Raw genomic sequence first — 14,767 nt, 5'->3', positions numbered from 1 at the left:
ATGTGCAGCAGCAGCACTCCACTTAGAGGTGGTCTCTAACATCATATATAAAATTGTGGATTATGACACTTCTGCCATAATTACTTAAGGCTAGTCTTTGTCTCCCATTTCTCTGCAGCAAGACAGGAAACATCACCTGTGAAAGGGGAAAAAGCAGCATTTTCCAGGAAATAGCTTTAGTTTCAAATAGAAAAGCAAAACCAAAAAATTCTCAAATGAAAGATTTCATGTCATCAATTCTGACCCACACTGAACAGCTGATTGCATTAGGGTTCTGTTGATGAAACCATCAGTAATATTCAATATATATGTGAAAGCAATCAAAATTGGAGAACAATTATTTCTGATAACAAGTGAAAGAGGAAACTAGTTCCTTTTTAAATTATTTTATTTTAAAGTGCTTACCAATGCCAGAGATAACACCAAATAGATCCTTAGGAAGGTTGTTATCCAATGTGTTCCCTGATTTTTGCGGTGTTACCAGCTGACTTGCAGTTGGCAAATTAAGGGCTTCATCTTTTGCACTCTGTTTGGAAAAGAGAGGAAAATGTGATTACTGTTTTCCAACATTATGGACTTAGTGACATGCTTAATTTTCTAGAGCAGCATTTGTTACATATTTCTTTCTTAAATTTGGATTTCTATTAAATATGCAAGGATCTACAAGAACAGAGGTAACCGTTGACACCAACTGGCAGGCAGACTCAAGGGATAAGTGACTTTTGAGTAAAAATCAGACAATTTAATGAAAACTCCTCTCACAGAAATTGTATCAAAAATGGGTATTGGATACAAATGGAAGGCTGTTAAATTGCAAAAACAACTGATATTTTTTATTTTCAATACACCGTTTCTTCAGCTTCTTTGTCTGCTCTTCTTAGCACTCAAAAAGATGCAGCGGATCCAGTCCTGTGTGGTCTACAGTTTGTACTGAAACAGAGGCACATGCACCAGAGATACCAAAAAAGCACGATGTTACATAGCAGTATAACCATGTGGCATTAGAATGATGCTGTGGCAATCTGTGTGCCCTAGTGCTCTCCAGAAATCTTCAGATAAGCAGAGATCAATAAGGACACTGGAACCTGTATGTAGGACCAAACTAGCTGATTATCATGTTAGGCATAACTTAGCTGGACAAGAGAAACTGCAACCAAAACCATAAAGGTTAACTAAGGTTAACTAAGCTTTTAAGCTCAGAAAAAGCAGGGTGAAAAATCTCACAGAATTCTGGAGCTTATGAATCTCTGTCAGACAAAAGCATGCAGGGCTCCATACACGCATTGCCCATAAGTTAGAATGAAAATAATTCAAGCTATCAAACAGAAATGGTCACTCACATTGCTGGAAGGGTTGACAGGAAATGGACACACATCTTTAACATTGATCCGCTGAACATTTTCTATGAGCAGTCCAAAGAGCGGCAAATACATAGTGGCTATTCTTGCTTGGTGACTCTAAATAGAGTTTAACAGTTCATTAACAATTACAGATTTATTTTTTACTCATGATTTTTTTAAAGCTATTCAATCCTGAATTACAAAAAAACCAAAAGAGCATTTAATAAATATTTGCCAAACCAGACCCCACATTCAATATGTTCACAAATAGCTGTATTTCACAAATCACTGTATTTCAGTCTAATATACAAAAGGTCAGTAAATTAACAGTTTCAACATAATGCAGAAAAAACCCTCTAAATTAATGTGATTTTAGCTAAAAATTAATGTGATTTTAGTTAAGGCTAGCCAAGTAAATTAATATTAGGCTAGCCTGATAAATTAATGATATCTTCTATTGAAATTTTATGGCTTCTCCACAGCACAACTCATGTTAAAAAAGGCCAAGAAAATAAAAAAAATAAAAATATACTCAACATTTGTAGCTTTCTTATACTCATTTTATGAATAACAGATGATGAAAGGACAGCTGCCAAATATCAAGATCTATCTTGAAAATAAAAGATCTAAAAAAATTTGTAAAACTCTGATTACTTTAAGAACAGCAGTTTTATTACATTGTGCTAAAATGTAATAAACGCGTGTAATTATGTTCACAGGTGCTTTGTGCTTTCTTTTGGTAAAAATACGTGATTTGCAAATTGGTTCTGATAAAATTTCCATATTTATTTTCATCACAGACTGCACAGAAATAGCACAGCAATCCACTTACCCTGGAGGCGTATCTATCATCAAAAGAATGTTTTATCATCAAATTCTTCAGCACACTAATAGCAATCTGCCGCACATCTCTGAACTCTTGTAATGCATTGCCCACCTCCCTTAGAAGCAGACCCACTAAGAAGTGATTTTTACAGAACTCATCAGTTAATGAATAGTCCAGGTGAAGGTCTGGAAGTAAAGTACAAGTTCAATGTAAGGCATGGTATTATTTAAGTCAATTTATCAGTTAACTTAAGGCTGAAGTAAAACGTTTCCAGCATTACTGACAATAATATGTAATCACAGTTATTCATATATCCCTAGCCCAATTCACCATAATGATGCATTTATTAAACAGGCAATGACGATGTATGTATATTCAATCAAAAGATGCTGGAGAAAATTATAAGTATTAAAAAAAAATATTTTAAACACTGCCCATTACTCAAAAGTGTTCCTTTTAAATTTACCTTGACCAGCATCTTAATAGCTCCAAATTCAAATTCTGTATCTATATTCAGGCACTGAAAACACACTCAGTGAATAAAGGTTTTGCATTGTCCATTTTTCAGGAATTTAGTTGTATGATGGAAATAAAATTTAAATTTCAGTCTGTGGTTGAGTCCCAGGTTAGTAAATTTGAAGGACTGCAAGTGAAACATGGATTAAGAGGTTTTAGATTCTGTACTGCACTTTTAGGTTCCTTCTTGGTTATCTTACACATGTATCTGTTGTGAATATAGACTATAAAGCTGTGATCTTTGTTAATTGATATTCTTTAAGACAACGGCCCCCAAAAACTTGCAGTATATAGAAGTGTAACAAAGAAACTGCATTTGCAACACAGGTGTCCAAATTAAGCCATTTCTTCTCAATATATCAGAACACAAAAGTACACATTAATATTTAAACAAGATAACTTATATGAATCTATGCAAATTTGACCTTCATGATAATATAGTCGGCAACTTTGCTACAATTAAACAATACTGTATTTTGCAGGAATATTTATATATTCAGCTTTAATTGCAATAGAATTTAATTAAAGAATATTTTAACATTTGTGTTTAAACCACTGCAATATAATTTTATTTTATAAAGTATTTCTAACTGTAATTAACTGTAAATCTTTACTAAGGCCCATACAGTATTTAAATATTACATGGACATATACAAAACCCCAGCACATTTGACACAACAAAGTCAAAGTGTTCCCCTTTAGAAGTCTGGTTTTGTGTAATAACATAATACAGCTCATTTATGTACTGGATATATGACAGCTTAAGAGCAACTTCAGCTTGAAGGCCTTACTTATTAGAATGCGTATGAGTTTCAGATTTCAGCTGAGGAGGTATTCAAGAGTTTCTCATTCACTGTCATTGTTTAATGCAGTGATCAAAAAAGAGATGCTAATCTCAAAGCACTTCCATTTTTCAAAGAACTCTTGCAGCAAGGGAATCCATTAACTCAGAAAGAAAAATAGATAAGACAGCACAGACATTCTACAGGATGCACTTAAGAGCCAACCACTTGATCCAAGATCTCTTTTGCCTGAGACAGCAAAACAGAGCCAGAAACACTCCTGATAAAGGTTTCCTTTTCTGGCTAAACTCCTAGTACACCAGGGAGCAGCATTTTAAATTGTTCTTTATTGTGTAATCAGAAACACTATTTTCTCTAGTTTTGCTCTTTTCAACTCATAGTTCCTTTTGTACAGAAATGCAGTGAATGTACAGATTCATGCAGTGAATCAAAGACACTTAATGCCACAATTATTAAAGACACTCCTAAAGGCTGGAAAAGACAGACAGAAACAAGTACTATGCAGCCATCTAGCTCTTAGTCCCAAATCTTGTTCTACCACCATGGTGAAAGCATTAATTAGTTATACTCAACTTCACTAAGCCAGCAGTCTACTGAATAAATATTTCAGAAAAAAATAACATAACCTACAATACTATAAATGTTAGGCATGTTTACTTGCACCTCTAAAAGCACTTTCATCATCTCTGCTCACTGATGTCTGATATAGTTCAATGCCTGGAAGAAATTAAGGTCTTCACAGCCACAAATGCAATAGTTAATATATTATTTGTTTTGGCACAAAGCTAGAGGTATCAGGAGCCCAGCTGGGCTAAAGAGGGCATTCCTGACTGAGCTCCAGTGGGGAGAAAAAGAATAAAATAAAAAAAATCAAGAGGTGGAAGCAAGAATAAGCAACAGGAGGAACATAGAAGCATTGACCAAGTATAGAGGTGTTGTCCTATGCAGGAATAGTGTCAGAAAAGCCAAAGCTCAGCTATAGATGAAACTTATAATAGACATCAAAGGAAAAAAGAACAGCTTGTACCATTACATTAGCATTAAAAGCCTCAATAAGAAAAACAAGGGATATTTACTAAATGGAGACTGTGGTAAGACACTGGACTGTGGTAAGACAGTGGACTTGGATAAGGCTGAAGTGCTGCATACCTTCATTACCTAATCCTTCACTGATACGGTACTCAGGCCTTAAGAGTCTAGGACCAGCTTCAAGAAATAGAAATATCCACAGTGGATGAAGATCAGGTCAGGGATCTCTTGCAAGACCTCCAGTCATGCAAATCCACAGCACCAGATGAGATACTGAGAGTGCTATCTGATAACATTGGAAGATCGCTCACTTTCACCTTTGTTAGGCCATAGCGATCAGGAGCATCCCGTAATTGGGACCCTGCGATGACTGAAGCTAGACATTGCACATATCTTTAAAAAAGGGCAAGAAGAATTCAGGGAATTACAGGCTTCCCTTTGGTCCTTGGAGCAAGTCCTCTTGGAAGCCATTTTTCAACAAGTAAAGAGGAAGAGTGTGACCACAAACAGTCAGGACAGATTTGCCCAGGGTAAACCATGCTTGACTAACCTGTATTGAAGGAGCTCAGTAAAGGACCACCAAGGTAGTTACAGGGTTGGAGCACATGTCCTATCAGGAGAAACTGAGGGAACTGAGCTTGTTCCAGCTGGAGAAGGGAAGGCCTGATGTGACCTGAACAGGAGGTTGCACTATAGACCTCTTGAAGTCCCTTTTCATTTGAATAGGTATATGAAAGAAGAAGTAAAAACTACACCAAACCACCAAACCTATGGGAGTGTTGCAGGCTTCTGCAGCTAGTGAATTAAAAGCTAACTCATGAAAAAAGCAAACAATCATAGCAGAAAAGGGAGGCGGAGTCAAGGATGTAGTTCAATATATCTTTCAATGACTAGATTCTTTGGCTAGATTACTCTGCTACGTAAACTATTCCTTTAAGTTTAAATGAAATGATTACAACATTATGCTTTAATCTAACAGTTTCAAGGTTTCCAAAATCTCACAGACCTTAAGTTACAATATCTACAATTATAATAATAAAAAGATGACAATTAAGAAATGTACCATATACTACTACAGAAGAATTTACCTTGGTATCTCTGAACTCTGCCTTTTCCAAATGGCATTGGTAGATTCAAAGGTATATAGTGCTCATGATTGCAGACTACACGGAGAAATTCAAATTTGAATTCAAAAAGAGTCTGCAAAAAGAATTTAAGGTATAAATTAAATATCTTATGCAGTGATTGGAATAACACATTAAAAACAGCTTTTTAACACAACAGGGTGATTTCCCTCATCCTTGCAGTATGAGGGATACAGAACTCTCAAAGTTCGACATGTCAGTATAAAATAATTCCAGCACAGTTCATACTTGACAACTCAATATAGTTCTATTTACTATTCCCATTCTCTGAAGTTATTTAAGTTTACTAGGACATTACATATTGATAAAAGAAAAGTTTGAACCCACAGAAGAAAGTCTTTGAATACCTGGTACTTGCTTTCACCACTACAGTAAATGTACAGAAATTTAGCAGATTATCAACCCTTCCAACTTTAGCCTTTCTCACATTCATGTTTAAAATTTCTGCTTAGCGTTGCACACCCTCCCCCCTTTCACAGTACACACAGTCTAGGGTGGTGAAGTTGCACCTGAAGATGGAAACCAAAATATGAAAAGTGATTTGATGGAAAAACCCCACACTCTAGGCACAGTACAGGGATTTCTAACGCAACTGGGAAGAAGTCTGAGGAGTTAATGCAGTACTCTACCCACATGCATCAAGAGGCAACTCCTAAAAATAGTTTGTTTAAAAACACTAAGTACCTTTGGATCTCCTGGGGCAAAGCAGCTGATGTAGTTATTGATCTGCTTGAAAACAAAGCCTCTATCCATAAAAGTAAAACACCTCTGAGAAAACCAAGCAAAACCAAGATACAATCGATTTAGTACTGTCGCAGTGCTCAGCAATTATATTTTTGTATTCAATAAGTTTATCTTCTAAACACATTATTGGTATTTCAGTTTGAATATAAGAAACAATAAAACAAGGAAGCTAAATAAATTTATACATATACAAATACAAAATTTTCCCTTAAGACAGCAGAATGTAAACAAATTGCAAATGAAAATGCCTCTATCTTGACAGAAACAAAAATGACATACCACTAGCAGCTCCTTAAAAGAAAATATTTCCCATCCTTTTTTCTCCCTACTGGATCTTATTGGCTTAAAAAGGAAAGACACTGCAAGTCTGTCTATATAAAATACATGCAAATAAAACACTACTTGAGAAGATAACCTAGATTATAATTCTAAAGTAAAATACCCCAAAATACACTTTTTGATAAAATGTAAGTTCATTTTTAAAACTATCAAACTTCTGAACAACGGTCTTCCTCATTATAGAAGATGCAAATTATAATTCAGTGCATTTTAACTTGGACATAGAATTATATTTATAAAGAATTATGTGCACTCAGTTTTATATGAGTTGGGTTTAAGATTCTTTAAAATCCATGAAGAAGCAGTATTACTGAAAAAAGTAACCAGAGAGACTAAGTCGCTTGTGTACCTACTTTTATAAAGGTAGCAAGGCTATGGTTTGCATTCTTTGAAGCCTCTGGATTGTCTCTGTACTTCTGAGTGATGTGTGGCATCAGCATATTAACAACTGTTTCAACTGCATGGTGGAAGGAAGCTGAAAATCTCTGGTTTCGCAACAGCTAGAAACAAATTCAGATACAATACTTAATATGGTTTATAACACTAAAATAGATTAGAAAATTTCATTTAGATTAGACACAGATACCCTGACAGGGAGAGGGGAGACAAAGTTTTCAATTTTTCTCATTTGTTATTTAAAGTAACGTTTCCTTTAGATACAAGATTTTCCTAAACTTTCTAGACTGAAGGGGGAAAAAGAGCATTGGGTTAAAAGACAATATTACTACGTGCACTGACATTTGTAACCAAGCTTCAACCAAAGCAGCCTTTGAATACTATACAAAAACACATGTATAAAAGCTAAGTGTAATGCATTAATATTTTTCTAGACTGCAGTAAACCTGATGACAGAAGCTATGAATAAAAAGGAATCCTTCCATATTACCTACTTTTCTTTCCAAAGAAGATATCATCTAGTTCACATATAGTAACTGCATATCAGACCCTATATTCTGACTTAACAAAAAAAAAAACAACAAACCCACCCCAAAACCCAAGGTTCAGAATCTTACTTTCTATGGTTTTAATTTTCCACAATTAGAACTGGTCTCCCTTGTTTTTTGGTAGTTCGCCAATTGGCTTAGAAGATTCACAATTTTTCCTTTCCACTCACCATCTATATTCAGCTTTTTGGCACTGCAGAGCCTCTTACATTTACCTGTATCTTACAATCTTTAATAAAGATTCTGGGTTTTGTCTGAAGGGACTTAATGACTGGTGATGTGAAGCTCAAGAACTTGATACTGACAAGAACTGTTTCAACTGTACACTCACTATGTCTTTTCTTTCCGAAAACTGAAAATTAAAACATCCAAGTTCTCCGAACACTTTGTTACTTAATATTTTTTTTAACAGCATTGAATGCAATATTCCTAGGCAGAACAAGTCATTGTCAAGACATTGCATAAATCTATGATTACATCATTTGCTCTTTGTGTTTGAACTGTGCTCCAAAATCCCTAGCTCTATTTTTCAAAAAGTAGATATTAAGACTGAAAAACATCCCTGTATAAATATCAACACATGTCATTAGTATGTCATTATGACATAACAATAAAAAATTAAAAATTTTGTTGGTGAGTATGCCAGTCAATGTCCTGTCATATTCTTGTAAGTTAAGTCTTTGTTGGACAGGAATTAATTTTTAAAATATTACAAAATTCTTGCTATAGAAACAATTTTGCTGCACCCAGAAAATCGTCTTTTAATCACATATCCTATGTAGGAAATGCCTGAATGCATGTTCCATTTACTACTTCACCCAGTAAGACAGAAAAAAGCTAGCAAAACACTTTATTTGATATTAAAAGGGCTTGTAAACCAAGAAGCGATGCTCAGGAACAAGGATACATGCAAACAAGAGGTAAGCCCTGCTCATATTTCTTTCATGTCACAAGTAAGATGACAATGAGGTTAGTTCTAAAACTGGAGATGTCTTTTTTAACATGAAATGTGGAGGCAACAACAAAAATCACTCCAGTAGTTTGTAAGCTATTATCCTTACTTCATGTTATTGCAGGGAAGAATGACAAAAACCAGCAATTCAAGGTGATATGCAGCAAAGTACTAGAATCTAAAGGTGCCTGTTAAAAGAATTTCTTGTATTTGGGAGTTGATTTTGAAGATACTGTTAAAAAAAAACAACAAAAAAACATTAACCTGAAACTCCCAATTGGTACTTTCTACAAAATGTGTGTTTACAACTATGCTATTAAAATGAAATAAGTTTTTAACCTACCTAAAAAATTTTGTATGGCAGAAAGATTACTTAAAATGACCAAATTTTTCAAAATTTATATGATCATGTAACCCCAAATAATAAGACAAAATTTGATGCAACAAGTGGATGCACAACGCCACTTCAATAAGGTCATAATTCCTAGACCAGTCTTCAGAAATATAAACATACACTGATTTGTCTCCTGCCTACATCTTTTGGTGCATTTTAATGAAAAACCCAGGCGTACTTATAATAACTCTTAGGAATCTATCTCAGAAGACCACAAAAGACCATAGCATGTAATTTATAGCATACAGTAAATCACAAAATGAACTGCTTAGTCTTTCAATTACAGCAAACCTGAGGCCATTGGAATTCAGCTACTGGTTCTTACTACTGACAGAAGAAAATAATCAGTGCCTTCCCTTATAGTTACTTAGGTCACCTAGACTTAAAGAGACGGAGGTCTTCCTGAGTAATAATCATGGTTATGCCTACCCCAATTAACACTGTAATTCTGTAACATCAGGTAATAAAATCAGTTTCAGGCACCTGTAACTGACACATTATTTCCTTACCAACTTCCTTTTCCTTAAAATGAAAGTCTTGTTCCTTGCTGGGGCTTTCCAAATATTAATTTATTATTAGAATTACATGGGTCAGTAAAGACATACTAGCTCTGAGCAAATGAGGCAGCAGAGTACTTGTAGAGGAAAGAAATAACTATAAAAAATGGAAAAAATACATATTAAGAGCTAGTAATAATGTGAATGCTCCCCAATGGTAGTATGCCATATGAAACAAGAGATGTAGATTACATTGGCAAGGATACTGAAAACATGAACACTTTCTGAAAAGTAAACTGCATTCGTTTTTTGTTTGCTTACAGATTCATGCTTTAAAAATATTGTATTCTACTGTGTTTTTGTAATTCATCTTCTGATCTCAATTTAAAAATACAATTCCTATTGTAAGGAAGTAATAATTAAATTAAGGAAATGGGTTTGCATGACAGCAAGTTAGTGGTTTCTTTGAAGGTTTTTTTTTTAAACCAATACAGTGTTTCCTAACTTCTGAGGACTTCCGCAAGTTTGTTAAAATCAGAAAAATTAGATAAACTTTGTTTAGCCAAGCAAAACCAGCATGCTGTTGTTTTCAGAGCATCACCTACCAAATCCAATAGAAACCTTCCTCAAGCTATACAAATTTCACATACACAATGTTTTGAAAACCTTGTCCAGAAGCACCACATTCTGTAATTAGAAAAACTGCATCGTTCTCAGTGTCCAAGGCCAGGTTGGACGAGGCTTTGAGCAACCTGGTCTAGTGGAAGGTGTCCCTGACCATGGCAGGGGGGTTGGAACTAAATGATCTTTAAGATCCCTCCCCACCCAGACCATTTTGTGACTCTGTATTTAAATGGAGACAAATCCTTTTCCTTATATGAAACGTCAACACAACAGCCAGCATCTCACAACACTACAAGCAAAAGTTTGAAACACAGAATCAGAAACATTGAATTAACTAGGTTGGAAAAGACCTCTAAGATCATTGAGTCCAACCATTACCCAGGACTGCCAAGTCCACCACTAATCCATATCGCTAAGGGCAAACTGAATCTCCTCTCATGGCTGTCATTCATGTCCTCCACTCAGAGTCACTCATCATCACACTTCCTCGCCCCTCAACATCTCCCCTCATGATCTCCCCTCACAGCCATCCCTCCTCTACCTCCCATAGTGGCCTACTCTCTATGGCTGCTTCTCCTACCCCTCACAGCCACCCCCTCATCTCCTCTTAAGATCTCCCCTCATGGCCACCCTCACGGCCCATGGCTGCCCTGCTCTCCTTTCATGATCCCCCCTCAACCCTCATGCCCATCCCTCCTCTCACCTCAAAACTGCCCCTCAGAATCACCCCTCACACCTGCCCCTCTCGAGCTCCCCTCACAAGCTTCCCTCACAACTACCCCTGGCACCTGCTCCTCTCACACCAGACCCTCATGAGCACCCCTCACGAGCTCCCATCATGACCTCCCCTCAAGACCTCCACTCACAAGCACCCCTCATGTCTGCCCCTCACAAACTCCCTTCCCACCTGCCCTTCATGAGCTCCCCTCTTCAAATGCAAAATAACAGGATGGAGTCAGGCATTCTTTGCTTATTTTAGCTACTCATAGAAAACAAAGTCAGAATAGAACACAGCTGGGCAGACTGAGGTGGTGGGAGGTTTAGCTTAAAATACACAACTGATTTTGGTACTAAATGAGGAGCCTGACAAACTAACTGAGCTTCTCCTGCATTCCAGAGGAATGGGAAGAACAGCTGTGTGTAACAGATTTTTTCCTTATTGAATTCTGATTGTTTAAAATTAATTAAATAGAATTCCTCCCATTTCTACAAAGTGTGCAATTCACTGTTCTCAGAGTCATTTTATATCACAGCTATTGTGCTGCTCAGGAAAAAGCCCACATATTTCTAGGTAATGCTTACATCAAAGTCCACAGTGTTACCTATTGCTTCTAGCCTCACTGTACCATAACTATTAAGAGATCTCACTAGAATCTGCAGATTTACACAGACACCTCTGCTGTATGGATTTTAAGGGGTTTCTAATCTTTTACAGTAATGTTGAATCTAGCCCTCTAGTTTTCCTATCTACTATTTCAGTTGATTTCTCCTGCTGCTTTGATCTTTCCTCCCCTTTCTTACAAATCAAGTAATTATATATAAATCATAACCATGTGTATAAAGTACTCTTTCTTCTAATATGCAATAAAAATATGTGATTAGAGAAAGCAGAGACTACACGAATTTTGTTTAGAATAACATTTTTTTGCAAAAGTTGACATACCTTCACTTTAGAGTTTTCTATCAAATGCTGAGCCATTGATTTTATCAGAACTTCAAAGAAAAACCATGAATACTGCAGAGAAAAGAAAACATTCTGTAAAATCGCCACATGCATTCAACTGCTATTTCAATGCAGTTATTCTTCAGTTATGACCAGGTAAGAATATAAAATAAAAAGTATGGTTCAATACGTACCTTAAGCAGCTTGTTGCTTGTAAGAAAGTCAGCAGATGGCTTTAAAATTGTTGTCATGGACTTTGTCAGTTCTTCATGTACTGTCTTATATTCAGAAGCAACATAGGGTTCAGCTTTATAACCATACTTAGGGAGGAAAACCAGAATTGAAATTAAACAGATGCAACTAAATTTACTCTTTTTAGAGAAACAGACAAAGGAAACATTTAAATTACTTTTACCTACCTTGACATAAGATCTCAAGTAGCTATCCAAGCCTTCTTCATGACACTGAGCAACAATATGGATAATGACCCTAAACAGAAGTCAGAAATAAGCCTACAAAAAAGCTATGACAGCAATAGCAAAAATGCTACTCAGTTACAGATTTGTGTGATAACCCAGTCACCACTTAAACTCTATAAAGCACTTAAAATTCTTTACCTTGTCACATTGACTGCAACTTCCTCTTGAGTTGCTCTAGTGAGAACTCTAAACAACTGGTTTAGAACAGTTGGCAGGAAAGCTATCATCACATGGCCTTCCATAGCATGAAGGCTCTAAAAGAAAGCAGTAATACTGTTACTCCCTTAAAACAATGGCATTTAAATCACAAGTTCTGCAATGATAAAATGTAGGGCAAGTCTTTTTCCAAAAAGTCTTACACACTACTCGCACTGCTTCCTGAAGAAATACTGCACAGGAAGCAACTGAGAATAGTTTCCAACATAAATATTTGGTAAATATTTTCTACATTTGGGTAAATTAGGGATAAAAATTAAGTTTTATTCAAAGCATTTTAGAAATAGTTATTTGTACTTTTCCATTGAAATGCATTCTAGGTAATGTGCACACCACAGCAACCAGACACTGACACCCTTGTATAGCTTGCTATTTTCTCCACCAGTGCAGACATTTAGCAAACAGAAGTTCCACAAAAACATACAGGTTGATTACATTTGATAAGTGCAATACCAGTTACAGTAGTTACTGCAAAACAACAAACTAATATGTTAAAAACCACAATGAACTAAAATCCCTAACTACCTACTGATGGAAATTGGAGACAGCGTATTACTAACCTCTCAGCTTCTTCATGAAATGCCTTTGCATTCCACCACATGCAAAAGATTTTACAGACATAACCACCTTGACATAAAAGGCAGTATATGGCATCTCATCCTACATTGCTTTATGCCATAAAATCCCCTGGAGCAGGGCGATTGGACAAAATAAGCTGGACAAGAAAAGTGTCTATTTGCTGAACATGCATATAGACAACAAATTTCAACATTTCTGTTTAGTGTTAGGTAGCTGTCTTGTGCTTAAATGTTTGCCTGTATGCACATTCACACTATTCAGAACTTTAAATAGTCTTCCTTCCTACATGATCTGTGATTCTTCTTGGAAACATCAGTCATAAGCTACAGCATCTTTGCTATAAGCCTGGAATATCAGAGCATTGGGTAAACATGCAAGTGGAACTTCAGCTCACACTTCTTTCCAGGATGCAAACATTTTTTGGTAAAGGTGCTGTTTGAAGTAGGACTCTGAAGTGGACTTGTGACCCAACTTCTGATGCCTTTGAGTATTCAATTAGACTCAGACTGCCAGAAGTAGCTGTGCCCTTTGATCTCTCAGGCAGCAATGGAAGTAACTACAAGCAGATTCCTCAACTTATGAGATGCTAAGTGATGTTTGGACTCATGAAACATGAAGGAGAGCATAATCAGGTGAGTCTCAGAAAACCTTTAATTAGAAGTGTCAGATGGTGCTTTCACAAAATCCTGTTAGGGAGAGCAAGAGCAGAAAGAAGAGAAGTTCAGCAACCCAAGTTCCTCTGCCAGTAGCACACTGACTGTGAAGAAAATTAAATCCTAAGTATTTAAATGTGTTATTGTACCATAAACATAACCTGCAGGCAAACTGTCATCAGTGAGCTAAAACAATTGATCTTTAAGGAGCATTTAGCACTCAGGCTGCCAAATCTGGCACAGGTAGGTATAAGCTGACACACAGATGCAACCTCTCAATACAGGAGTAGTAAAAAGTATTTGGGAACTGTGAGACCACGCTAGACAGGAATTCGGCCAAATGCAACTGAAAATAGCCATAAGTTGTAATTGACATAGAAGAAAGCATTTGTTTTCTGTTACCATGAAGGAAGGCAATAAAGACAATATGATGTGTTAATCCAGTACAAACAGTAGGAAGCAACAGGTAAAGAGGTTCTCACATATACACAGAAAGACCATTTTGAAAAGTGTAACGATGACAGGATTTGCAAGTGTGGTACAGGGAGGGATTCTGCACATAAGCTGTTTCTTGCTTCAGCAGGACCTCAGTACTGCAGAGTAATGACTTCTAAAGCCAAACACTACCAGGCTTAGTGCTAGCGTCATCTAAGTGGGGACTGTCTGGTACAATTACTGCAGCAGAAAGCAGTGGAAATCAGGATGGCTCCAGATCTAAAAAAATCATCGAGGAACTTGAAACAGTTCAAGTGAGAAACGCAGAGAAATGACATCTCAAAACAAGAATGTCAGTAGCAGAAACCCAAGTGACAGGCAACTCTAGTGACACATTCTAAATAACCATGGGGGACGATGAAGTTTAGCTACAAAATTATTTGTTCTTTCTTTTATCCTTTTGATGTGAGGCTACAATAGCCAGAACACCTTCTAAGGGGGTGCATGATTATGATATGCTTTGCCAGCATGTTTTAGGATTGCAAAATTTCAGAATGATAAGGACAAATAGAAGATGGAGAAACAGGTC

General features: G+C 36.3%; 1 protein-coding gene across 19 annotated transcripts in view; it reads right to left on the bottom strand.

Moving 5' to 3' along the window:
• DOCK9 (dedicator of cytokinesis 9) overlaps positions 1 to 14,767 on the bottom strand; it is a 113,475-nt gene that overhangs the window by 33,386 nt on the left and 65,322 nt on the right. For all 19 annotated transcript variants that reach the window (XM_061361056.1, XM_061361062.1, XM_061361074.1 and 16 more), the window contains exons 24-33: positions 12,434 to 12,549; positions 12,236 to 12,305; positions 12,011 to 12,136; positions 11,817 to 11,888; positions 7,096 to 7,242; positions 6,344 to 6,427; positions 5,603 to 5,714; positions 2,173 to 2,351; positions 1,341 to 1,457; positions 406 to 526 (exon numbers count right to left, since the gene is read on the bottom strand). In XM_061361056.1, the coding sequence (XP_061217040.1) occupies positions 406 to 526; positions 1,341 to 1,457; positions 2,173 to 2,351; positions 5,603 to 5,714; positions 6,344 to 6,427; positions 7,096 to 7,242; positions 11,817 to 11,888; positions 12,011 to 12,136; positions 12,236 to 12,305; positions 12,434 to 12,549 (1,144 nt within the window). The remainder of the gene's footprint in view (positions 1 to 405; positions 527 to 1,340; positions 1,458 to 2,172; positions 2,352 to 5,602; positions 5,715 to 6,343; positions 6,428 to 7,095; positions 7,243 to 11,816; positions 11,889 to 12,010; positions 12,137 to 12,235; positions 12,306 to 12,433; positions 12,550 to 14,767) is intronic.

The sequence above is a fragment of the Neopsephotus bourkii genome, unplaced genomic scaffold, assembly GCF_033783945.1.
Source record: "Neopsephotus bourkii isolate Nb327-2 ecotype Australia unplaced genomic scaffold, CSIRO-AGI_Nbou_v1 NB_1052, whole genome shotgun sequence".
In the NCBI taxonomy this organism is placed as follows: domain Eukaryota; kingdom Metazoa; phylum Chordata; class Aves; order Psittaciformes; family Psittacidae; genus Neopsephotus; species Neopsephotus bourkii.
This window is presented reverse-complemented; position numbering and strand designations above follow the sequence as displayed.